Raw genomic sequence first — 26,853 nt, 5'->3', positions numbered from 1 at the left:
TAAATACATCAAAATAAAGACAGGAAATGGTATAAAAACAGACAAACTTTTAAAAGCAATGGTGATTAAGGAAATAAGGAAAAAATTTTAAAATCGCATTGGTGAACTAAAATGGAGATGGAAAAGAAGATTTAAAAAGTGATGGCACTAAGGAAAAACAAGAAAGAATAATTAAAAATTAATGACAGCAAACAAGATGCAAGTAGAAATTTTAAAAGCCAAAGGATTAAGGGAGGAAAGCAGTACAAAGCAGCAACATTGAACTAAAATGCAGACATAGACAGAAATTTTTAAAAGCAACAGTGCTAAGGAAAGACAAGAAATCATTAAAAATAAAGACAGTGAACAGAATAAAAGTAGGCATAGAAAGAAAACTTAAAAAGCAATGAGCATTAGGGACAGTGCACTAAAACAGAGATGCAGAAACAAAATTTTAAAAAGCGAGGGCACTAAGGAAAGACAAGAAAGAATTAAAGACAACAATTGGAATAAAAGCAGACAGAAAAATTTAGAAGCAATGGTGATTAAAGAAATAAGGAAAAGTTAATAAACAGTAATGGCAAACTAAAACAGAGATGTAGAAATAAAATTTTAAAAGTGAGGGCACTGAAGAAAGAGAAGAAATAATTAAAAGTAAAGACATCGAAGGGAAAAAAGTAGGCATAGAAAGAACATTTTTAAAGCAATGAGGATTAGGGAAATGAAGGGAAAAATTCAAAAATAGGGACAGCAAATTAAAAGAGATGGAGAAAGAAAATTTGATTTTTTTTTTAAGTTAAAGTACGCATGGAAATGTAACTTTAAAAGTGACAGGGTACACAACACAGGAATAAATTAAAAAATACAGATAGGGATCTTTATAAAATAGACATAGAATGAAAATTAAAAAAGCAACGGGGTTCAGGACAGGCAGGGGAAAATTTAAAAATAAAGACAGTAAAATCGTTAAAGTAGACACAGAAAGAAAATTTTAAAAGCAACTGGGTAAAAGACAAGGAGGAAAAAAATTAAAAATGGGTAAAGAAAGCTGGTTAAAACTTGACATAGAAAGAAAATTTTAAAAGCAAAGGCATTAAGATGTGAAGAAAAATTAAAATAAGGGTAGGGTGATAGAGAGAGACATAGGAAGAAGATTATACAAGTGGAGGCATTAAGGAAAGACAAGGGAAAAGTTACAAAATAAGAATAGGGAGAAAAATACAGAGAGACATAGGAAGAAAATTTCAAAAGCAATTAGGTGCAAGACAGATGAGAAACAAATAAAAAGACAGTGAATTGGTTAAAGGAGACAGAAAATTTTAAAAGCTACAGGGTACAGGATAGACAGGAAAACAAAAAATAGGGACAGCAAAGTAGATAAACTTTGACGTAGAAAGAAAATGTAAAATGTGATGGCTTTAAGGAAAGACAGGAATAAATCAAAAAACAAGAATGGGGAAAAAACTAGAGACACATAAAAGTAAATTTTAAAGTCAACAGGGTACACAACACAGGAAAGAATTAAAAACTATGGATAGGGAGCTTGATAAAAGCAGACATAGAAAGAAAATTGAAGCAGCAACAGGGTACAGGACAGACAGGAGAGAATTAGAAAATAAAGACAGTAAACTGGCTAAAAGTAGCCATAAAACAAAATTTTAAATTGACAGAGTACTGACAGAAAAAAAAATAAAAAGAAGAACAGGAAACTACATAAATGGAGACATAGAAAGAAATTTTTTACAGCAACTGGGTACAGGACAGAGAGGGAGGAATTAAAAAATAGGGACAAGGAATCAGATAGCGGGAGACATAGAAAGAAATTTTAAAAAGCAACAGGCTACAAGAAATATAGGAAAGAATTAAAAAATAGGAACAGGGATGACAATAGAAGGAAATATTGAAAGGAAATTTTAAAAGCGAGGAGGTATGCAGATGAAAGGGAGGAATTAAAATTCAGGGAAAGGGAGCCAGATAAAAGGAATTCTTGAAAGAGACATCAAATAGCAATGGGGTACAAGAAATAGAGGGAAGAATTTTAAAAATCAAGAAAGGAAGCCTGATAGAGAGAGACCTAGAAGGAGTTTTAAAAAGCAACTAAGTACAAGAAACATAGACAAGAATTATAACATAGGGACAGGGAGATGGATAGAGGACAACGTAGAAAGAAAATTTAAACAGTGATCAGGTACAAGAAATGGGAATATTAGAAAAGCAGGGACAGGAAGATGGATAGAAGGAACCATAGAAAGAAAATGTTAAAAGCTATGGGGTGCAGGACAGAGGGAGGAATTAAAAAATAGGGACAAGGCACTGGAGAGAGGGAAATGTAGAGAGAGAAATTAAAATGCAATGGGGTACAAAAAATACAGGAAAGCATTAAAAAATAGGGAGAGGGAGCCAGAAAGAGGGAAACAGAAAAAAATTAATAGGTGAAGTGGTACAGGGCAGAGTTCATAGCAGAGTAACAAGCTTCGGGGAGCCACACAGGTAGGTGGGCCAGCAGAGAGGGAGACAGAAGCAGGGACAGGCAGGGAGGCAGGCAGGCAGAGATCTGGGGAAGGGCAGCAGAGATGGACCAGGATGCACACGAGAGAACACGCGACTCAACGCAGCTCCTGGCACCGGCAAGAGACCTTCACTGCCCTGACGCTTTTCTGTCTGCCTCGGCAGCAGGTGCCTCAACACTCCTCCACCACCAAGCTTCCCGGCGGCTCTCCCGTGCAGCCGATGGAGGCACTGAGCTCCCAGCACTGCGTGCTGGTAGTGCGCTCTGTCAGGGACGGCTCGGAGGGATGCTTCCTCGCTGCAGGCACTGGCCATTCATTGCTGGAGGCAACCGCCTGCAGGACTCCCTTGGATTCCCTCCTTGGACAGCTCCCCTTCATCAGCTCCCTCAGGCAGGCATGCCTGGACAGACCCTTCCCCAACCAAAGGGAGGGATTAAAAAAATAGGGACAGTGAGCCGCATAGTGGGAGACACAGAAATAAAACTTAAAAAGCAACGGGGTACAGGACAAATAGGAAAACATTAAGAAATAACGACAAGGAGACAAATAAGGGGATACACAGAAAGAGAAAGTGGCGGGGTACAGGAAACACAGGAAAGAATTTTAAAACAGGGACAGGGTGGAAGATAGAGGGACAAATAGAAAGAAAATTCAAAAAGCAATGGGATACAATTCGCACAGGCGAGAATTAAAAAATAAGGCCAGGGAGCTGGTGAGAGACATACATATATATAAAGGCATTTTAAAACAAACAGGGTGAAGGAAAGAGTGAGAAGAAATTAAAAATAGCAAAATGGAGCCAAATAGAGGGAGGCATAGAAAGAAAGTTTGAAAAGCAATGGGGTACAGAGCAGAGGGAGATATTAAAAAAGATAGGGTCAGGGAGCTGGATAGGGAGGAGATATAGAAATGAAAGTTTAAAAGTAATAGGCTACAAGGCAGTGCAGAAAAACTAAATAATAGGGAGAGGGAGCTGGCTAGAGACACACATAGAAAAAATTTAAAATGCAACGGGGTATTCTCCAGAGTTGGCAGAAGAATAACAAGTTTTGGGGAGCCATACAGGTAGGTGGGCAGAGAGGGAGACCGAGAAAGGGAGGCAGGCAGACATCTGGAGAAGGGTGGCAGAGATGGGCCAGGATGCAGAGGAGAGGACGCGTGACTCACCACAGCTCCTGGTGCCAGCAGGAGACCTTCATCGCCTCGACGCTTCTCTCTCTGCCTCTGCCCCTTCCTCCTCTGCAGTGCTGCATGCCGGGACCCTCGCCCATTCAGCAGCATGCAGCGGACACCTCTATGCTCCTCATCCGCAAGGCTTCCTCAATACCTGGTGGCTCACCCACATAGCCAACAGAGGCACTGAGCTCCTAGCACTGTGTGCTGGTGTCTGCCCTGTCAGGGACAGCTCGGAGGGATCCTTCCTCACCACACAGACTGGCCATTCCTTGCTGGAGGCACCTGCCTGCAGGACTCCCTCCTCAGCCCATTCCCCTTCATCAGCTTTCTCAAGCAGGCATGCCCAGGCAGCCTCCTTTACAGCTAAAGCCCCTTCACACAGCAGGGCCAGCCCCATCCTCAGCCTCACTGGCCACACCTGGGGCTGCCCCAGCGAGGGCCCATCAGGAATAGGGGCCATTGCCAAAGCCCCACAGCATATCACCCCCTCCCCTGCACCTCTCCACAGCCACATGCTCTGCACCCAGGGGCTGCAAACACATCCAGGGGCACAGACAAGGCAGGAAAAGTTTATTCATTAATGCACATAAGAAATCTTGGCAGGGAGTTGGCTGCAAGGCTCAGTGCCCAAATGCAGCAGGACAGAGGGAGAAAAGAGAAGAGAAAAGCAGGAGGAAGGACAGAGGGACATAGCGGTGTGGGACAGGGAGCCAGAAAATGGGATGCTGCGAACAAGAGAGGGACAGGGAGCAGGACAACTGTGTAGAGAGAGGAGAGCAGAAGAAAGACTGCAGGGGTGAACAGGGACAGAGAGATGGAGGAATAAATAAGAGAGACAGGGAGCAGGAGAGAGAGGCAGAAGGGACCAGCAGGACAACAAGACAGAGAAGACAAGGGACAGGGAAAATTCTAAAGTGACAGGGGAAAGGAAACATAGGCAAGAAATAAAAAAATAGAAACAGCGGGATAGAGGTAGACGTAGAAAGAAAATTTTCTAAAAGCAACAGGGTACAAGAAACATAGGGAAGAACTAACACATAGGGACAGGGAGCTAGAAAGAGGGAGATGTAGAAAGTGTAAAAAGTGACAGGGTAGAGGACAGAGAGGGAAGAATTACCAATTAGAGACAGGAAGATGGATAGAGGGAGACATAAATAGATTTTACAAGCAACAGTATACAAGAATCATACACGAGAATTAAAAAAACAGGTACACGGAGCTGCAGAGAGGGAGAAGTAGGAAGAAAATTTGAAAAGCGATGGGGTACAAGAAACACTGGCAAGAAATTAAAATTAGGTCAGGGAGACAGAGAGAGGGAAAGGTAGCAAGAAAATTTAAAAAGCAACTGGGTTTGAGAAACCTATGCAAGAATTTAAAAAATAAGGATGGAGAAGTAGAAAGAAAGTTTCAAAAGCGATGGGGTACAAGAAACATAGGCAAGAATTAAAAGATGGGGACAGGGAGCCTGATAGAAGGCAACTGTGGTGCGTTGACCTCGGCTGGCCACCGGGTACTCACCAAGCCGCTCTATCGCTCCCCCTCCTCAACAAGACAGGGGGACAAAATACAACAAAAAAAACTTGGAGGTCAAGAACAGGACAGAGAGGTCACTCACCAATTACTGTAACAGGCAAAACAGACTCAGCTTGGGGAAATTAATTCCATTTATTGTCAATCAAAATCAAGAGTAGGACAAGATTTGTTGTTATCTTATTCTGTTTTGTTTTATTTGTTCTTATCTTATTTGTTCTTATCTTATCAACAGATAAGAAGAAATCTAAAAACCGCCTTGCTCTTTTTTCCTGGGCTCATCTCCATGACTCCTGACTTCCCTACATCCCACCCCCAAGCAATGCAGGGGGACAGGGAGCAGGGGTCGCACTCAGTTCATCACACATCATCTCTGCCGCTCCTTCCTCCTCATGCTCTTCTTCTGCTCCAGTGTGGGCTCCTCTCCATGGGGCCACAGGTGCTGCCAGGAGCCTGCTCCAGCGCAAGCTCTCCATGGGGTCACAGCTTCCTTCAGGCACATCCACCTGTTGCGGCGTGGGGTCCTCCATGGGCTGCAAGTGCATGTCTGCTCCACCGCGGACCTCCACGGGCTCCAGGAGGACGACCTGCCTCACCATGGCCTTCACCACAGCCTGCAGGGGAATCTCTGCTCCAGTGCCTGGAGCACCTCCTTCCCCTCCTTCGTCACCGACCTTAGTGTCTGCAGGGCTGTTTCACACTCACGTTTTCCCTGTCACAGCATCTGCGCAGCATTTTTTACCCCTTCTTAAATGTCCATCCCAGAGGCACAACCAGCATTGCCAATGGACTCAGCTTGGACCGGCTGCAGATCCATCTCGGAGCTGGAAGTGGCTGTGCCTGACATAGGGGCAACTCCTGGTGTCTTCTCACAGAACCCACCCCTGCAGCCCCTGCCCTGCCCCAGCTAACAAAACCTTGCCACGTAAACCCAATCCAACAGCAATCGCCTACAGGACAGAGAAAGGGGACTGAAAAATAGGGAAATGGAACCACGGGGGGGGGGCGGAAATAGCGATGGGCTACAGGCCAGAGAGGAGGAAGCGACAAGGAATCAGCCTGAGAGAGATGGAGAAAAACAAAGAATAGCGATGGGCCACAGGGCAGAGAGGGAGGATTTTAAAAAGGGGACAGTGAGGTGGACAGAGATAAACTGAGAAATGCCAAAAAACCTTGATGAGCTGAAGGGGAAAGACTGAAGCTGAAGGGGAATTAAAGAATAGGGACATGGAGCCAGACAGAGAGAGAACAATAAAGACAAAAAGCAGCTGTGGGACAGAGAGGGAAGAAGTTAAAAGACAGGGACAGGGACCTGGAACAAGAGAATTGAAGAAAGAAAAAGTCTATTTAGAATACAGAGCAGGGATAAAGGAATTAAAAAATAGGGACATGAAGATAGAGAGGTAAGGGGTGGGAACTGTGAAGGGCTAAAGGGCAGGCGAGGAAAAATTTTCAAAGTTGGGATAGGAAGACAGACATAGATGAAAAAAGACAAAAATAGTTATGGGCTGCAGGACAGAGACAGAGGATGAAAAAAGGACAGGGAACAGGACAGAAGCACAGAGAGAGGAAAAAAACATAGGGGTAGAACAACAGATAAAGAGGGGGACTTGGAGAATGAGGGAGGGAGAGGTGCAGGGAAGCGGAAAAAAATGACAGCAGCGAGAGAAAGAGAAGGCGGGGCAGGGAAGGACCAGGATGCAGAATAGGGACGACACGGCCCCAAGGGTCCAGGACTCACTGCAGCTCCCGCTCTCCAAGCCGCTTGGAAAACTGGACAGCTCGGACGTGTCTTTGTCTCTCTCTCTCTCTCCCCTGGCCCCATGGCTCCGGTTGCTTGACTGTCATCCACCTACGAGAACAGACTGGTGTCTTACAGCTGTTACAATACAAGGCTTCCCAGATACGTAGCCTCACACGTGCACGTGTTACCTGGCTGTACTGTGCTTCCAGTTACGCATACGGACCCTGCAGTGCACGTTGGCAATTGGGTCTGCTGAGGGCTACACTAAGAGGGATCCTTCCTCACACTGAGAGGCAGGCTGTCTCCTGTCTGCAGCTGGAGGCAGCTGCCGGCTGGCTCCTCTTTATTTTATTCTTCAGCTGCTTTACCTTTTTCTGGCCTCTCCAGCTTCAGCTGCGGCAGCTCCTGTCCACAGCCAGGAAGCGTCCAGCTGTCCATTTTTGCCCATGCCGCTAGGAGAATGAAGCCAAAGGCAACCCACACAAACCTGAGCCAGATGCAATCACCAGCATCCCTGGAGAGGAACCGCCAACCAAGTCCTCAGTGCTGCCTCTGGGAGAGGGAAAGAACAAGCAACCATTATCCACAGGGATGACTGTAGCTTTCCTCAGGCAGGAACCCCTTCTTCTGCAGGAGCTGCTGGAGACGTCGCTCTTTCCCTGAACTGATGCTAATAGCACCTGCATTTAAGGAGAATAAAGCATATTCAAGGGCCAGCTTGCTGCCATGAGGACAGGGTTTGTGGGCAGACCATGCCTACAGGACAGGCTTCAGGGGAGGTGCTGGAGCTGGGGACAGCTGCATGGGGCGAGCAGGGCTGGAGAAGTTTTGCTGAGTTGGGGAGGCACCCAGTGCCTTTTCCAGAGGGTGGGCACCCAGAGGGGTGGGGGCAGCCATCTCCTGCCCCTCTTCCCGCATCCTCTCCACCAGCTCTCAGAAAATCCCTGGGACCTGCCCTGATGGGGCCTGACTCCAACTGACTTCAGCCTGTTGCACCGGTGGGTTGGAAACATCCTTGCAACTCATCAGCATTCTCCAGCAGGCATGCCCCAGCAGCACCATCCTCTGGGGCTGCAGCCCTTTTACACAGAGGGGCCATCACCATCAGCCTCACTGGCCCCCCTGGGGCTCCTCCAGCCCCAGCCCACAGCTGCAGCCATGGCCCCTGACACCCACCGTGTAACCTGCTCCCTTGGACTCTCTGACAGCCACTCACCAAGTACAAAGGAGTACAAGCACAGCCATGAGTGCAAAGGAGACAGCAAGTGCTTATTCATTAATGCGTAGAAGTCCCAGGAGTGAGTCTGCTATGGGGTTCGCTGCCTGTACCCTCATCCTTCCCCTAGGACAAGTTGGCAGTTGTTTCTGGAGCAGCAGATACAGAAAACGAAAATACAGCAATAGGGAGCAGGACAGAAGAACAGAAAGAGGAAAAATAAAATGAGGGAGGAGTGAGGAGCAGAGAAAGAAAGGTACAGGGAAAAGGACAGGGAGATGGATAAGTCAATAAAAAAGGGGATGAGGAGCCTGCAAGGACATGGCAGAAGAAAAACAGGGTCAGGGAGCAGGACAGAGGGAAAGAGAGAGAAAATGATGAGCAAGGAGCCAAACAGACAGATCAAGAGAGAAATCAAATGAGAGGAATAAGGGAGGGAGGGAGGGAGACAAAAAGACAGGGAACAAGCCAGAGGGATTGAAGAGAGAGATCGGGACAAAGAGAGGGAGAAAGAAAAACCATCGCTGGGCTGCAGGATGAGAAAAAAGGGAGCAGAACAGAGGGGAATAATGGGACAGCGAGCTGGGCCGGGGGGTTATAGTGAGAAACAATGGGAGAACAAGTGGTATGGAGATATACAGACAAAGAGTTACAGGGAAGATGGAGGACAGAGAGAAAAGAGAGAAGGAGCAGGGAGCAGGGAAGAGATGGTGAAAGAAACATTAGAGACAGAGAGAGGAGGAGAGTGACAGCAGCAAGGCAGAGAGACGACGAAAGAACGAACCAGTGACGGGTAGCAGGCCAGAGGGACAAGGAAAGACTGGAGGAAGGACAGAGCGATCTAGAAAACAGGTGAGGGACAGGGAGCCAGAAAGCGGGATACTGCAAGAGAGAGAGGGACAGGGAGCAGGATGCTGAGATGGAGAACATACGAGAGCAACAGAAAGAACAACAGAGAGGTGGACCACGAGAACAAACAGGAACAGAGAGGGGAAGCAATAAAAAATAGGGACAGGGAGCAGCACAAAGGGTCAGTAAGAGAAGAACAGGAAGGAGAACAGGGACAGTGAGATACAGAATAGAAAAAATTCGTAGCAACACTTAGCAACAGTGAGCAAGACAAGGGGATAGAGAGAGGAAGGGAAGAAGGGAGGGAGGACAGACACAGGGAGGCAGGGACACAGAGCGGCATGTACAGGTGCAAAGAGGAAAAGAACATCAGGGAACAGGACAGAAAAAGAGATGGATTCAGATCAGGACAAAAAGATGGAAAAGGGAAAACCAACAATGGGCTGCAGGACAGAGACAGAGGATAACAAAAGGAAGGAGAAGGAGCAGGCCAAAGGTGCAGAGAGAGAAAAAAAAGCAGGGGGTGGTAGAACAAGATGGATGAAGGGAGAGAGGAAAAGGGAGCAGGACAGAAGAACAGTGAAAAGAGAACAGGTACAGGGAAGAACAAAAAAAGAAAAATCACAGCAGCACGCAAAAGAGAGAGGGCCAGGGAAGGGGCAGGGAGGGACCAGGGCACAGACAAGGGGTGACAGGTCCCTGAGGGGCCGGGGCTCACCACAGCTCTCGCTCTCAGTGCTGCTGGGAGAATTGGCCAGTTCAGATGCTTCTTCCTCCTTCTCTCCTCCCTTCCTCTTCTGTAACTCCAGTCACTCGGCTGTCCACCTAAAAGAATACGTGGATGTCTTACAGCTCTTACGAGACAAGGTTTCCTAGACACGTAGCCTCGCTTGCTCGCGCACTACGCGGCTGTACCACGCTTTGGGTTATGCCTACAGGCCCTGTGGTGCACACTGGTGGTCTGGCCTGCGGTGCGCTACACAGAGAGATCCCTTCCCACCCGGAGAGGCAGGCTCTCTCTTGCCTGCAGCGGGAGGCAGCGGTCAGCCAGATGGCCTTCCGTTTCTTCTTCTTTACCTTTCTCCAGCTTCTCCGGCTTCAGCCGCAGCAGCTCCTGTCCGCAGCCAGTAAGCGCTCCTCCTGTCCCTTTTCGCCCCCACACCACGAGGAGAGCGAGGTCAGGCAGAGACAACCCACGCAAGCCTGAGGCAGGTGCTGTCAGCAGCATCCCCACGGGAGGAATGGACAACCGCGTCCTCAGCGCGGCCTCTGGGACAGGGAAAGAAGAAGCGGCGACCGTTATTACCATAGGTCACACCTGGCCAAAGCCCTTCCTTCTGCAGGGGCTTCTGGAGATGCTGCTCCTTCCCCGCACTGCTGGTAACGGCACCCGCATTAAGAGAGAATCCAGCCCACTTGAGAGCCAGCTTGTGGTCTTCACAACAGGGCTTGGGGGCAATCTCGTGCTATGGGACAGGCTTCAGGGGAGGTGCTGGAGCAGGGGGCAGCTGCACGGGGTGAGCAGGGCCAGGAGAGGCTCAGGGGGAGCTCTGGCGAGTCGGGGAGGCGCCCCGCCTCTGCGCCTAGGGGATATCCGCCTCCTTCCTCTCTTCCCTTCTATCAGCTTTTAGGTAACTCCCTGGGGCTGCCCTGGCCCAGCTCGCCTCCAGCAGACCAAGAGCCTGCTGCAGCGGGCAGGTTGAAGCTTCCTGTCCCACCACCCCCGGGCAGCCAGCAGGCAGGAGACACCCCTGCACACTCAAAGGAGCTCGCTCGCCTCCCTGGTGCTCCTGGCCCTCACCCACCACCGCCAATCGCGCCCGGCACGCCACCACGCTGTGGTAACAGCGAAGAAGGTGGCGTCGGCGGCAGCAGCGAGCACCCAGTGCACAGCGCTTGCCCAGGGGCGGCGGCAGCGCTGCCATCTGCGTTTTGGGCGCCAAGCACCTGCCGACAGCGCGCCCGTGGGGCGGAAGCGGCGTTTCCTTACCGGCAGGCAGCAACAATCGCAGCGGCATGACTCCACAGGCACCGCAGTATCACACTGCCGTTACCGGTGCTGGCAGCATGGATCATGTGGGCTGCACTGCGCCTGCGCAGATCCCGGGCGGCAGCACTGAGAGTCCGGAGGCGCGCCGCTTCTTGGGGAGTAGCCATAGCTGGAAGCCCGCAGAAAACCACAGAAAACCTGCAACAAAACTGCACCTCGTGCCGCAGGGGCCACAGCGGTAGCAACGACTACGGTGCACCGAAAGTGCCCGAGAGCAGTCCGGCTTCCAGGCAGCCACGTCCATATAAACTACACCTCCCGGCATGCCCCGGGGAACGAACATGGCCGACCGGAAGCCCCGTGCAGCAATCCATGCTTTCTGAGCCTGCGGGGACACCGTTCCCCTTGCCGCCGACGTACCCGGAAGCCCTGCCGAGACCCCCCGCAGCTCCGGGTACCCCCACCGCCGGCAACGACCCAGGGCAGCGCCAACCTGCCCGGCTCGGGGCAGCCCCTCCCGCTCGGCTCCGGCCAGGGGCAGTGCAGAAAGTCCCTCGCCTTTCTCTGTGCCAGGTCCCCAGGGAACAGGGTCTCGGTCAGACTAGAGCGTGCGGCAGCCTCCGGTCGTCCCAGCCCCTCGCCCGTCCAGAAAGCGCCTGCCTGTAGCAGCGGCAGAACCGCTGCTGCCCAGGGGGGAAAGGAACGGCTCGGGGTGAAGCTCCCCAGGCTGCCCGTGGCCCGTGCGGAGCTGGGGGTCCAGAAGCAAAGGGGTTAGGGGAGGGGTGGAGCAGGGGAGCGGGGGCGCGAGACTGGAGGGCAGGGGACGCGGGGGGCACGGCCCAGGGAAAAAAAAAAAAAAAAACCCGCACGGGGGGAAAAACCTTGTGTGGGGGGACGTTCGGGTGGAGAGCACTCGGGAGGCCGGAGAGACACGCAGAGGAGGACAGGGGGGAGGAGACGGGGACGGACGGACGGCGGCTATGTGTGGGTACAAAGGTGCACGGGGGGACACGGGTGGGGATGACCTACACCAGGGGGTCCACCCGGCATAATCCACAGCAGATAACTCACCTGGGATAACCCGCAACGGATATTCCGCTCCGGAGAAGGAATCCACGCCAGATAATCCCCAGCAATGCCCCTCAAGCTGTCCGCGGTTCACCCCAGATTTGGCCCAAATTGGCGCCGGTTTTTCGTTTGGGGTTTTTTTGTTTGTTGTTGTTCTTCTTTTTTGTTTTTTCTTTTACGTCATACAAAACTTGGGGGTTTCTGCTTTTCCAAAATATTCAGTTCTGGGGTTTTCCGGCGCTTTTCCACATCATAACAATGGGTCATTTTTGGTTTTCTGCGTTAAAATGCGGGGGGGCGGGGGGGGTGTGAGTGTGTGCGTGTGCGGTGCGGTGTGTTTGTGCTTGCTTTCCAGCTGCACAAATCCAGGCGGATTCAGCTTTCCTGGGAGCCCCAAACTGTGTTGCTCTTGGATATTGGATATTTTGCTCTTGGACTTGCATATTTTGACACTTTGATATCTTCGACTTCTCTCTTTAGACTTCGGTATCTACTTACAATCCTACCTCTTTAGACTTAGTTATCTGTTTACACTTCCATAGAACCTTTACTTCGATTACACGGGATACCTACTTAGGCTTACTCGGTGACACAGGGTAAGCGTAGGTACTTCTACCTATCCAGACTGACTTCTGGTTTAAATTCCTTCACCTACATCATCTCTTTTTGCATTTTAAACTCCTTTATTTCTTAACATAGAGACAAGTTCTTTTTTATTTTAAAACCCTATCTATCTCCATTGAGATTTTTTAATAATTTCTATAACATAGCAGGTACAGGTTTGTATTTTGAAATCCTTTTACATATATATATACACACACATAAAAACGAATATTATTTTTCAATATATATATATAAAGGCGAGAGATTTTTCTCTACTGCAATGCCTCGCACCCGTATTTCCAGTTCTTCACATGGTTAATCACACACACACACGAGTTTTCAGGCATTTTGGGACTGTGACCCCCCTTCTCTGGGGGGAAACCTCCCCGTGACACCTTCATCCCCCACTCACCTGCTCCTCTGTTTCATCATCACGCCCCCGCCCCCCGTGACGTTGGGGGGCCCCAAATGACATCATCACCCCCCAGGCCCCTCCACACTTTTTAATCACCCCCCCCAAAAAGGCACAGAACAAGGAAAACAGCTACTTTAATAATGCCATTTACATATGTAGGCGCCCCCCCGAAAAGGGGAGCTCCGCCAGAAAAATAAAATGGGGGCAGCCCCCCCAAACGGCTGCAGCCCCCCCCGGCCCCCGGCCCGCAAGCCGGCGGCTGCCCCACGCCGCGGGGGGAGCCTGCCGGGGGACGGTGCCGCACCTCTCGCTCAGGCTCTGCTCTGCCGTGCTCCCCCTCCGTTCCCGCGCTGGGACGGGCTCCCCGGGGCAACGAACCTCCCCGCTCCCTCTTGGCCCGGGACTCGCCCCACCACGCAGCCCTCGCTGCCGCACCCGCGGGGCACCCGCCGGAGACAGAGCCGGGAGCCTCCAGGCACGGGGCCGGCCCCTTACCCTCGGGACGCTTCACGACAGGCAGGCCAACCTGGGCCGGGGGGTACCTAGCGAGCATCACGAGACGCTTGCAACAAGACACCTGAAAAACAAAAAGCCCAAGCGATATTTCAGCATGTGAAAAAAATAGCACAGCAGCGAGTACAGGAATTCAGTCAGAGCAAGGGAGAGGAGAGCAGCTGAGCTCAAGGAGGATTCGAGGTAAGCAGGTCAGCTCCAAATACAAGACATCCTTTAAAAGCTAGAGCGACCTGAACGCTTCCCATCAGCATTAAGACTAACCGGTACGAGTCCGAACATGTTCTTCGCATACAAGCACACGCTCTTGCCGGCGTTGGAAAACGTCTCACCCCTTCCTTACGGCACGGCTGCAGGGAGACGACCCTGCGAGGTTGCAGGACGAGGGCGTACCGCAATCAGAATCTACGCTTACAGGTCCGCCGCAACAGCTACGGCCCTCGCAGCTGCTGCTGCACATCTTGCTGGCTCGGTCGACAAAGCTGGAAGCGAAGCGTAACGCTTTCGAGGGGAAAAGGAAAAGCAAAGGACAAATCGCAGCAATTCGCTTCATACTAAAAAAGCTGTGCGTGTGTTTATAAACATCCAATAAAAATACTTCTGCTGGAGAAGGACTGGATTTTCCTTTGGCGTTAATTTAACTTGCACAGCTGTGAATCGATACCAGTAGATTATCTGTCTCCAAGATACGCAGTTATCATTTGACCAGGGGTTTTTTGCGCCTTACGACATTAGGAGCGACATCTGGCCAGCCGCGCCGCCCAAGAGAGATGCTGCTGAACTGCCAGGGAAACGCACCCTTGAAAGCCAGACAGAAAGAAAGTACTTCAGAGCACTCCGTCAAAAGAGCGGGGGGGAAAACACCCCGTAACGTTCAGTTGCCTCTCCTGGTCAACGTTCAGAACAAATACCTCACTGCTTAAACACACCTAAGCAATTGTACGCCACAGCTAGTTGGCAGTTACAGCTGAAACAACGCAAGGCAGTTTGTAGATCCAATTTTAACTTTTTTTTCCTGAAGTTACATCTAGGAGAGAAAAAACCGTGACAGAAGAGATCCCCCATACGGTTTTACTTTGGGGGCAGAATCCAATCCCCGGGGCTGCAACGCGTAAGGCTACCAAAAAGGACCGGCAGATTTGCTAACGCTTTTGGCTGCGCCGAAGCACGCAGAGGAACGCGTGTTGATGACATCTCGGCTGTTGCAACTGAGAACCAGCGATGCCATCAACTTCTGGAAGACGTGCTGTGCTCGGGTCTTTGGAAGCAAACGGACTTTTTTTTTTTTTTTTTTTTTAAGAGAGTGGAAAGTCTTGCTGCTGCTGACTTCCACTGCCAAGCGCATCATCTCTGACGATCCCCACTCTGATGGGGAGCTCATAAAACACAACTTCTTTGAATGAGAAAGATTTCCATTCTGGAAAATCTCTTTCCAGCTGAAGTAAGAAATCACACGCTGTAGGTTAAGAAAAAAGGATGCTGCCGAAGCAGTAACTCACCGAAACCACGTCAGGACTCGCTGTCGCTACTTACAAGGCTGGCAATGCTTCTCGGGAAAGCGACGCCGATTCCTCCTCTTTTGTCCACGTCTCTCCTTGGACCTTGATCGCTTTTAGTACGGACGCTAGTATCGCAGTAAGCTTTTCGAGACCTACTGTAAGATATTTTAAAAACTTATTGACTGAAAAAGCACACAGCTTTTATGACAAAAACAAAGCCTGTTTCTTCCGAACGCCTGAACTCTCACAAACATTGTCTTTCCTCTTTTACGACGCAATTATTTTCCCAATAGCATTTCCTAGTAAGCGCACAGAAACACAAGATTGCGCTTTCGGGAAGGCAAAATAAACGGAGGGAAGCCGATTCTGCACAGGCGTTAACACGCTCCAGCGCAGACCTTCTTTGACTTTTAGTATCTGCCTTAAAACAGTTCCTAGAAAAACTACAGAAGGAAGGAGAGCCGGCACATTCTTGACGTTAACTTTGAAGTCCGTACTACAAGCGCCTTAGGAAAAATGCGGACACGCATCGCGGACGTACCTTGTACTCGCAGACCGCTATGGAGCCTTTCCGTCCGTCTTGCACTTTCACGGCAGAAGAAAGGGCGACCACGGTGAAACGGCGGCAGCTGACGCTCTGCTGAAAGAGGAAAAAAAAAAAACCCGTAGCATAAAGCTGGGTAGGAGTCCCAAGCTTCCTGGTTTTGTGAAGTTTTGCAAAGACTACAACCGAGGGAAGGAAAAAATAGCCGTTTGGAACATATTGCCAAACAACATTTGGCCGTAAAACTCGGATGCGTTTGACACGCGCCCATTTTTTGGGAACTTGCTATTTGCTTCCCGTTATCGTTGTTCTTCCTTCAGAACCTCTGCTTGTAGCCAACTTGATTTGCTACCGGTTCAAGCGCTTCCCTTCCCGGTATTACTGGCACACGGACCCAGGCAAGTCACTGAACCGCTCTTCTGAACTTCTCCAAACGACAATTACAGCCACGAAAGAGGAGTTCAAGAGAGGAAAAGGAGAGGTCGGGCAGCAAAAGAGCTCTGCAGGCTGCCACCAGTCAACACTGCGCTCTTTTTTTTCTTTTAAATCCACCCCCCCCGCCCCCAAATACAAACAAAACCAACCCCCACGACCTTGTATTTTTTGCCTTTGGGAGCTCATCCCTGTCTCAGCACGAAGCGCAGACGACCCGTATCCCGATTTGCACGTGACGAATCCGTGTTCGGAAGAAATAGGCCAGATCCGTAAGACTGGTGTTATTTTGCGGGTTTTAACAATCGCAACGCAATCGCATCGACCGACGCGTTTGTGACAAAACTCATTAACTTCTAAACGTAGCACCTCCTTGGGTAAAAAAACGTGTTTGAGACTGAAAACAAAATGATGATTCAGAGCTCCCGCTCCTGATGGAGCCGTGGGGGAAGGAAGGAAAGTGAAGACAAACAGCAGCAACATCAAGTGAAATTCGCCTCCAATTCCGAGCACGTGCCTAAGAGACTCTGCAAGTCCACACCTCAATCCTAGGAGCGACTAGCCCTTTTCTGGAAGGACAAACTTCCTTACTTCAAAGTCCTAGACCGAAGGCTCCACGGAACAGAACGTGGACCGAGCCACAGGACACCGTGCCATCCACGCCCGAACGGCAAAGAAAAATCACGGAAAACTAAACTTAAGTATCAGTTCCCATCGAGCTTCATTCCTTACGTTTCCACTGGCACCTAGGTGCTCAAAAATGAACTCTACTGACACCGCGTATTACTAACAATTGACTTCTGCGTATCAAAACAAAAGGCTATTTCCAGCTCGCCCATCCAATTAGCACGACCAACCAGAAGTGAAACACCGGAGCCTAAAGAAGGGAACAGGCAGCTCTTCATTTCTCCTAGAGCAAAGTCTGTTCTTTTGCCTGGAAGGCAAACATCCGTAACTCCCAAGGGAGCACTGCAGGAACGAGGTGCGCTCTCTTACCTGCAGTTTGTCCTCGGCTTTTCTGCACGGGCAGCAGATTTGCCTTTCCTCTGGCTTTGATGTGGCGCACCCGTGGCGTCCTTGAACCGGCAAGTGTTTCTCCCCGCTCCCGCAGCCCCAGACGCGCCATTACCTGAGCAGCGAGCGGAATCAAGCACGCAGGATTTTCTGCATGGGACGCAGAAGGTGACACTGGAAAGGAGGAGGCAAAAAGAGAAGCGGTTTGCCTGGCAGCCACGACCATAGAAACTACACCTGCCAGCATGGCCCGGGGAACCAACGTGGCCGACCAAAAGCCCCGGGCTCCAAGATGCCGCGAGACACAGCCCTCCCTGCTTTTGACCCTGCGGGGACACCGTTCCCCACGCCATCGCCGCACGTGGAAGCCCCGCCGAGCCCCCAGCACGGCTCCGGGCAGCCCCCGCCACCGGCTCCGGCCGGCGCCCCCCCACCGGCACCGACCCGGCGCCCCCCCCGCCGCCCGGCCCCGAAGCGGCGCGGTGCCCCCCGCCGCACGGCCCCGGAGCGGCTCGGCGCGGCGCCTCCCCGCCGCCCGGCCCCGGAGCGGCGCGGCCCCCCCCCCCGCCGCCCGGCCCCGGAACGGCGCGGCTCGGCGCGGCGCCTCCCCGCCGCCCGGCCCCGGAGCGGCGCGGCTCGGGGCCCGGCCCCGGAGCGGCTCGGCGCGGCGCCCCCCCCGCCGCGCGGCCCCGGAGCGGAGCGGCTCGGCGCGGCGCCCCCCCCGCCGCGCGGCACAAGCGGCGCGGCGCGGCGCGGCTCGGCGCCCCCCCCGCCGCGCGGCCCCGGAGCTCAGCGGCTCGGCGCGGCGCCCCCCCCGCCGCCCGGCACAAGCAGCGCGGCGCGGCTCGGCGCGGCGCCCCCCCCGCCGCGCGGCCCCGGAGCTCAGCGGCTCGGCGCGGCGCCCCCCCGCCGCGCGGCCCCGGAGCGGAGCGGCTCGGCGCGGCGCCCCCCCGCCGCGCGGACCCGGAGCTCAGCGGCTCGGCGCGGCGCCCCCCCGCCGCGCGGCCCCGGAGCGGAGCGGCTCGGCGCGGCGCCCCCCCCGCCGCGCGGCCCCGGAGCTCAGCGGCTCGGCGCGGCGCCTCCCCGCCGCCCGGCCCCGGAGCTCAGCGGCTCGGCGCGGCGCCCCCCCGCCGCCCGGCACAAGCGGCGCGGCGCGGCGCGGCTCGGCGCCCCCCCGGACCGGCTCCAGGAAGCTCCGCCCGCCCGGCTCCCACACGGCACCGCACCCTCCCCGCTCCGTGCCTCCCGCCGCCCTCCTCGGGGCTTTCCCCGCTCACCTCCTCGCTGCCTGCAGCCGCAGCCCAACGACCGCTCCGCTCCCCTCCGCCCCGGGCTCACCCCGGCCCCTCCGCGCGGGGAACCTCCGCCCACCGCGCGATTCCCGCCCCCGACGCACCGCGCATGCGCTGGCGAAGCTCCGCCCTCCCCGCGGCAAACCCCGCCCTCTGCAGCAAAGCTCCGCCCTGCACACACCACGCATGCGCCAGCGAAGCTCCGCCCTCCCCGCGGCAAGGCTCCGCCCCACGCGGCAAAGCTCCGCCCTGACACATCGCGCATGCGCCCGTGGAGCTCCGCCCTCACACGGCAAAGCTCCGCCTTACCACCGCAACGCTCCGCCCCCCGCGGCAAAGCTCCGCCCCCGACACAGCACGCATGCGCCAGCGAAGCTCCGCCCTCCCCGCGGCAAGGCTCCGCCCCACGCCGCAAAGCTCCGCCCCAACACAGCGCGCATGCGCCCGTGGAGCTCCGCCCTCACACGGCAGCGCTCCGCCCCCCGCGGCTAAGCTCCGCCCCTGACACAGCACGCATGCTCGGCCAAAGCTCCGCCCTTCAGGGCAAAGCTCCGCCCTCCCACTGCAAAGCTCCGCCCCCCATGCACTGCACATGCGCTGCTGAGGCCCCGCCCCCACGCGGCAAAGCTCCGCCTTACCACCGCAAGGCTCCGCCCCCCGCGGCTAAGCCCCGCCCCTGACACAGCGCATGCTCGGCCAAAGCTCCGCCCTTCAGGGCAAAGCTCCGCCCCCCCACTGCAAAGCTCCGCCCCCCATGCACTGCGCATGCGCCGGTGAGGCTCCGCCCTCACGCGGCAAAGCTCCGCCTTACCACCGCAAGGCTCCGCCCCCCGCGGCTAAGCCCCGTCCCCGACACAGCGCGCATGCTCGGCCAAAGCTCCGCCCTTCAGGGCAAAGCTCCGCCCCCCCCGCGGCAAGGCTCCGCCCCCTACGCACCGCGCATGCGCCGGTGAAGCTCCGCCCTCACATGGCAAAGCTCCGCCTTACCACCGCAAGGCTCCGCCCCCCGCGGCTAAGCTCCGCCCTGACACACCGCACGGGGTGGTCTCCAGGGGCGGGGCCTGTCGCTAGGGGTGGTGCCCTTCCCCTGCCGGGGAGCTCCAGGGGCGGGGCCCGTCGCTAGGGGCGGGGCCGCTCCACACCAGGACGGGGGCGTGGGCCGGGGCGGGGCTGCAGCGGAGGCCGAGGCGGCCGTGCCAGCAGCAGCCAGCACCTCCCGGGCGGCGAGAGCGGCGCTTCCTTACCGGGAGGCAGCAACGGCTGCGGCGGCATCGCCCCGCGGGCGCCGCGCTGTCGCATGCCCGGTACCGGCCACCGGCACCGGGGATCACGTGCACGCCACCGCCCCTGCGCGGCTCCCGGCCTGCAGTACCCGCTTTTGGACGCCAGGCGGCAGCACCGAGGCACGGCCAAAACGCCCCACCGCCCCCGGGCGCCACCCGAGCTGCAGTACCCGCTTCTGGACGCCAGGCGGCAGCACCACACCGAGCCCCGCGCTCCGAGCGCTCCCCGCGGGGACAAAGGACTCGCACCCCGGCCCGCCTTGGGCCGCCCGCAGCCGCCGCCGCCTGACGGGGGGGGGGGGGGGGGCCACAAGCCTCGCCCTTCTCTGCCCCTGCTCCCGCTCACAGCCCACGCAGCCAGAGCCATTGCCTCGCCCCCAAAAAGCACCCAAGCGGCTCGAGCATTTCAGTCCTCTGCGCTTGACAGCTCGCAGGGGCTGCTGGCCCTTTCTCTCCCCGCCCCTCACCCCAGGACCCAGCCGGGGGAAGCAGCGCAGGGTACCTGGTCAATACCTTTGCCTTGGCTCGGCTTTTTTGCCCCCAGAGTAAGCCCCCGGGATTGCTGGATTCATCTGCAGGTGGCATCAGGGGTGGGAGAGTGACACCAGCGAGCCAACAGACCCTGGAGAGATTTTATTAAAAAAAAAGAAAAAAAAAGCGACACTGATGACATCCTGAAGGCACGCGAGGAGATACTGAAAGCTGCTTTGTGTGAGAGGGGCAGCTACGATTATCAGGAAGCGGTGCACGCGAGCAGACCGCCGGCAAGCGCGCGATCTGCGAGCGAGCGATACGCCGGTGACCCTCGGGCTCTGCCGCGGTGCCCTCCGCTCATCCTGCGCACGCCCCGGGCTTCCCGCGCAGGGCTTGCCACTTAAATAAGACCTGCGCGATGTTACTTACCACCCTGCCCTGCGGCACGCAAAGGAATTAGACGTGAAACAGGGAAAGCAAAGAGGCCCGTCGGCTGGCCGCACCAGATGGCCCTAGAGCCCTGCCGGTTCCCTCGCCGCTCTGGACGGCAGCGCAGCTCTGCGCTCCCTGCCGCTCCCGCCAGCGAGCGCGGCGCCTGCGCTTTGACCGCCTGCGGCGCGCCAGACTCGGGAGGCTGGAGGGGCTGGTCCACCAAGGCAGCTGAGCCGCTCGCTTCCTTCGGCTGCCTCATTTGCCGCCTTCAAACAACCACTTCCACGCTCCCTTTCTTTGTTTCAGACCCCTCTCAACATCTCCTGGCCTGCAAGCCATTTGCAGCAAGCAACACGGCTGAAATACCGTGCTGCTAGAGACCTAGCTGTCATCTTGCTCCCACGTCCAAAGGCTTTGGGAACCTGAACCCCCTGCTTGTTTTGGCATCGAGACTGCGAGGCGAGAAACACGCCTGGACTCCAACAAGCCAGACGCCTGCCCCGTCGCTCAGCACAGTGCTACGCGGCTGCCCGACCGACACCTTCTGCCGCTAAAACCAGAGCGCGGTTCCCTTCTGAAGAGCCACCGGCAGCACGGAGAGTCCCTCGCCTTTCCCTGCGCCAGGTCCCCCGGGAACAGCGTCTCGCTCGGACCAGAGCGTGCGGCAGCCTCCGGTCGTCCCAGCCCCTCGCCCGTCCAGAAAGCGCCTGCCTGTAGCAGCGGCAGAACCGCTGCTGCCCAGGGGGGAAAGGAACGGCTCGGGGTGAAGCTCCCCAGGCTGCCCGTGGCCCGTGCGGAGCTGGGGGTCCAGAAGCAAAGGGGTTAGGGGAGGGGTGGAGCAGGGGAGCGGGGGCGCGAGACTGGAGGGCAGGGGACGCGGGGGGCACGGCCCAGGGAAAAAAAAAAAAAAAAAAAACCCGCACGGGGGGAAAAACCTTGTGTGGGGGGACGTTCGGGTGGAGAGCACTCGGGAGGGCGGAGAGACACGCAGAGGAGGACGGGGGGAGGAGACGGACACGGACGGACGGACGGACGGCGGCTATGTGTGGGTACAAAGGTGCACGGGGGGACACGGGTGGGGATGACCTACACCAGGGGGTCCACCCGGCATAATCCACAGCAGATAACTCACCTGGGATAACCCGCAACGGATATTCCGCTCCGGAGAAGGAATCCACGCCAGATAATCCCCAGCAATGCCCCTCAAACTGTCCGCGGTTCACCCCAGATTTGGCCCAAATTGGCGCCGGTTTTTCGTTTGGGGTTTTTTTGTTTGTTGTTGTTCTTCTTTTTTGTTTTTTCTTTTACGTCATACAAAACTTGGGGGTTTCTGCTTTTCCAAAATATTCAGTTCTGGGGTTCTCCGGCGCTTTTCCACATCATACAATGGGTCATTTTTGGTTTTCTGCCTTAAAATGCGGGGGGGCGGGGGGGGTGTGAGTGTGTGCGTGTGCGGTGCGGTGTGTTTGTGCTTGCTTTCCAGCTGCACAAATCCAGGCGGATTCAGCTTTCCTGGGAGCCCCAAACTGTGTTGCTCTTGGATATTGGATATTTTGCTCTTGGACTTGCATATTTTGACACTTTGATATCTTCGACTTCTCTCTTTAGACTTCGGTATCTACTTACAATCCTACCTCTTTAGACTTAGTTATCTGTTTACACTTCCATAGAACCTTTACTTCGATTACACGGGATACCTACTTAGGCTTACTCGGTGACACAGGGTAAGCGTAGGTACTTCTACCTATCCAGACTGACTTCTGGTTTAAATTCCTTCACCTACATCATCTCTTTTTGCATTTTAAACTCCTTTATTTCTTAACATAGAGACAAGTTCTTTTTTATTTTAAAGCCCTATCTATCTCCATTGAGATTTTTTAATAATTTCTATAACATAGCAGGTACAGGTTTGTATTTTGAAATCCTTTTACATATATATATACACACACACATAAAAACGAATATTATTTTTCAATATATATATATATAAAGGCGAGAGATTTTTCTCTACTGCAATGCCTCGCACCCGTATTTCCAGTTCTTCACATGGTTAATCACACACACACACGAGTTTTCAGGCATTTTGGGACTGTGACCCCCCTTCTCTGGGGGGAAACCTCCCCGTGACACCTTCATCCCCCACTCACCTGCTCCTCTGTTTCATCATCACGCCCCCGCCCCCCGTGACGTTGGGGGGCCCCAAATGACATCATCACCCCCCAGGCCCCTCCACACTTTTTAATCACCCCCCCCAAAAAGGCACAGAACAAGGAAAACAGCTACTTTAATAATGCCATTTACATATGTAGGCGCCCCCCCGAAAAGGGGAGCTCCGCCAGAAAAATAAAATGGGGGCAGCCCCCCCAAACGGCTGCAGCCCCCCCCGGCCCCCGGCCCGCAAGCCGGCGGCTGCCCCACGCCGCGGGGGGAGCCTGCCGGGGGACGGTGCCGCACCTCTCGCTCAGGCTCTGCTCTGCCGTGCTCCCCCTCCGTTCCCGCGCTGGGACGGGCTCCCCGGGGCAACGAACCTCCCCGCTCCCTCTTGGCCCGGGACTCGCCCCACCACGCAGCCCTCGCTGCCGCACCCGCGGGGCACCCGCCGGAGACAGAGCCGGGAGCCTCCAGGCACGGGGCCGGCCCCTTACCCTCGGGACGCTTCACGACAGGCAGGCCAACCTGGGCCGGGGGGTACCTAGCGAGCATCACGAGACGCTTGCAACAAGACACCTGAAAAACAAAAAGCCCAAGCGATATTTCAGCATGTGAAAAAAATAGCACAGCAGCGAGTACAGGAATTCAGTCAGAGCAAGGGAGAGGAGAGCAGCTGAGCTCAAGGAGGATTCGAGGTAAGCAGGTCAGCTCCAAATACAAGACATCCTTTAAAAGCTAGAGCGACCTGAACGCTTCCCATCAGCATTAAGACTAACCGGTACGAGTCCGAACATGTTCTTCGCATACAAGCACACGCTCTTGCCGGCGTTGGAAAACGTCTCACCCCTTCCTTACGGCACGGCTGCAGGGAGACGACCCTGCGAGGTTGCAGGACGAGGGCGTACCGCAATCAGAATCTACGCTTACAGGTCCGCCGCAACAGCTACGGCCCTCGCAGCTGCTGCTGCACATCTTGCTGGCTCGGTCGACAAAGCTGGAAGCGAAGCGTAACGCTTTCGAGGGGAAAAGGAAAAGCAAAGGACAAATCGCAGCAATTCGCTTCATACTAAAAAAGCTGTGCGTGTGTTTATAAACATCCAATAAAAATACTTCTGCTGGAGAAGGACTGGATTTTCCTTTGGCGTTAATTTAACTTGCACAGCTGTGAATCGATACCAGTAGATTATCTGTCTCCAAGATACGCAGTTATCATTTGACCAGGGGTTTTTTGCGCCTTACGACATTAGGAGCGACATCTGGCCAGCCGCGCCGCCCAAGAGAGATGCTGCTGAACTGCCAGGGAAACGCACCCTTGAAAGCCAGACAGAAAGAAAGTACTTCAGAGCACTCCGTCAAAAGAGCGGGGGGGAAAACACCCCGTAACGTTCAGTTGCCTCTCCTGGTCAACGTTCAGAACAAATACCTCACTGCTTAAACACACCTAAGCAATTGTACGCCACAGCTAGTTGGCAGTTACAGCTGAAACAACGCAAGGCAGTTTGTAGATCCAATTTTAACTTTTTTTTCCTGAAGTTACATCTAGGAGAGAAAAAACCGTGACAGAAGAGATCCCCCATACGGTTTTACTTTGGGGGCAGAATCCAATCCCCGGGGCTGCAACGCGTAAGGCTACCAAAAAGGACCGGCAGATTTGCTAACGCTTTTGGCTGCGCCGAAGCACGCAGAGGAACGCGTGTTGATGACATCTCGGCTGTTGCAACTGAGAACCAGCGATGCCATCAACTTCTGGAAGACGTGCTGTGCTCGGGTCTTTGGAAGCAAACGGACTTTTTTTTTTTTTTTTTTTTTAAGAGAGTGGAAAGTCTTGCTGCTGCTGACTTCCACTGCCAAGCGCATCATCTCTGACGATCCCCACTCTGATGGGGAGCTCATAAAACACAACTTCTTTGAATGAGAAAGATTTCCATTCTGGAAAATCTCTTTCCAGCTGAAGTAAGAAATCACACGCTGTAGGTTAAGAAAAAAGGATGCTGCCGAAGCAGTAACTCACCGAAACCACGTCAGGACTCGCTGTCGCTACTTACAAGGCTGGCAATGCTTCTCGGGAAAGCGACGCCGATTCCTCCTCTTTTGTCCACGTCTCTCCTTGGACCTTGATCGCTTTTAGTACGGACGCTAGTATCGCAGTAAGCTTTTCGAGACCTACTGTAAGATATTTTAAAAACTTATTGACTGAAAAAGCACACAGCTTTTATGACAAAAACAAAGCCTGTTTCTTCCGAACGCCTGAACTCTCACAAACATTGTCTTTCCTCTTTTACGACGCAATTATTTTCCCAATAGCATTTCCTAGTAAGCGCACAGAAACACAAGATTGCGCTTTCGGGAAGGCAAAATAAACGGAGGGAAGCCGATTCTGCACAGGCGTTAACACGCTCCAGCGCAGACCTTCTTTGACTTTTAGTATCTGCCTTAAAACAGTTCCTAGAAAAACTACAGAAGGAAGGAGAGCCGGCACATTCTTGACGTTAACTTTGAAGTCCGTACTACAAGCGCCTTAGGAAAAATGCGGACACGCATCGCGGACGTACCTTGTACTCGCAGACCGCTATGGAGCCTTTCCGTCCGTCTTGCACTTTCACGGCAGAAGAAAGGGCGACCACGGTGAAACGGCGGCAGCTGACGCTCTGCTGAAAGAGGAAAAAAAAAAAACCCGTAGCATAAAGCTGGGTAGGAGTCCCAAGCTTCCTGGTTTTGTGAAGTTTTGCAAAGACTACAACCGAGGGAAGGAAAAAATAGCCGTTTGGAACATATTGCCAAACAACATTTGGCCGTAAAACTCGGATGCGTTTGACACGCGCCCATTTTTTGGGAACTTGCTATTTGCTTCCCGTTATCGTTGTTCTTCCTTCAGAACCTCTGCTTGTAGCCAACTTGATTTGCTACCGGTTCAAGCGCTTCCCTTCCCGGTATTACTGGCACACGGACCCAGGCAAGTCACTGAACCGCTCTTCTGAACTTCTCCAAACGACAATTACAGCCACGAAAGAGGAGTTCAAGAGAGGAAAAGGAGAGGTCGGGCAGCAAAAGACCTCTGCAGGCTGCCACCAGTCAACACTGCGCTCTCTTTTTTCTTTTAAATCCACCCCCCCCGCCCCCAAATACAAACAAAACCAACCCCCACGACCTTGTATTTTTTGCCTTTGGGAGCTCATCCCTGTCTCAGCACGAAGCGCAGACGACCCGTATCCCGATTTGCACGTGACGAATCCGTGTTCGGAAGAAACAGGCCAGATCCGTAAGACTGGTGTTATTTTGCGGGTTTTAACAATCGCAACGCAATCGCATCGACCGACGCGTTTGTGACAAAACTCATTAACTTCTAAATGTAGCACCTCCTTGGGTAAAAAAACGTGTTTGAGACTGAAAACAAAATGATGATTCAGAGCTCCCGCTCCTGATGGAGCCGTGGGGGAAGGAAGGAAAGTGAAGACAAACAGCAGCAACATCAAGTGAAATTCGCCTCCAATTCCGAGCACGTGCCTAAGAGACTCTGCAAGTCCACACCTCAATCCTAGGAGCGACTAGCCCTTTTCTGGAAGGACAAACTTCCTTACTTCAAAGTCCTAGACCGAAGGCTCCACGGAACAGAACGTGGACCGAGCCACAGGACACCGTGCCATCCACGCCCGAACGGCAGAGAAAAATCACGGAAAACTAAATTTAAGTATCAGTTCCCATCGAGCTTCATTCCTTACGTTTCCACTGGCACCTAGGTGCTCAAAAATGAACTCTACTGACACCGCGTATTACTAACAATTGACTTCTGCGTATCAAAACAAAAGGCTATTTCCAGCTCGCCCATCCAATTAGCACGACCAACCAGAAGTGAAACACCGGAGCCTAAAGAAGGGAACAGGCAGCTCTTCATTTCTCCTAGAGCAAAGTCTGTTCTTTTGCCTGGAAGGCAAACATCCGTAACTCCCAAGGGAGCACTGCAGGAACGAGGTGCGCTCTCTTACCTGCAGTTTGTCCTCGGCTTTTCTGCACGGGCAGCAGATTTGCCTTTCCTCTGGCTTTGATGTGGCGCACCCGTGGCGTCCTTGAACCGGCAAGTGTTTCTCCCCGCTCCCGCAGCCCCAGACACGCCATTACCTGAGCAGCGAGCGGAATCAAGC

At 53.8% G+C, this 26,853-nt stretch overlaps 1 protein-coding gene and 1 long non-coding RNA gene across 2 annotated transcripts; both read right to left on the bottom strand.

Annotated features, from left to right (window-relative positions):
* Window positions 1-5,642: 5,642 nt before the first annotated feature.
* LOC309604170 lies at window positions 5,643-7,458 on the bottom strand. Its single transcript, XR_014230847.1, has 3 exons — window positions 7,128-7,458; window positions 6,937-7,047; window positions 5,643-5,809 (listed from the first exon to the last, which is right to left on the bottom strand). It is a non-coding gene; the product is annotated as an uncharacterized lncRNA (long non-coding RNA).
* Window positions 7,459-7,479: 21 nt separating this feature from the next.
* LOC309604169 (uncharacterized protein) lies at window positions 7,480-11,411 on the bottom strand (the record flags this gene model as incomplete). Its single annotated transcript, XM_082339081.1, has 4 exons — window positions 10,995-11,411; window positions 10,082-10,273; window positions 9,723-9,829; window positions 7,480-7,491 (listed from the first exon to the last, which is right to left on the bottom strand). Exons 1-4 carry the CDS (start codon window positions 11,020-11,022, stop codon window positions 7,480-7,482), a joined length of 339 nt encoding a protein of 112 aa, XP_082195207.1. The 5' UTR covers window positions 11,023-11,411.
* Window positions 11,412-26,853: the final 15,442 nt, after the last annotated feature.

This window comes from Platalea leucorodia (assembly GCF_965183815.1).
Source record: "Platalea leucorodia genome assembly, contig: HAP1_HAP1_SCAFFOLD_421, whole genome shotgun sequence".
In the NCBI taxonomy this organism is placed as follows: Eukaryota; Metazoa; Chordata; class Aves; order Pelecaniformes; family Threskiornithidae; genus Platalea; species Platalea leucorodia.
The sequence above is the reverse complement of the archived record's forward strand: the minus strand, read 5'-3'. Positions and strand labels throughout refer to the sequence as shown.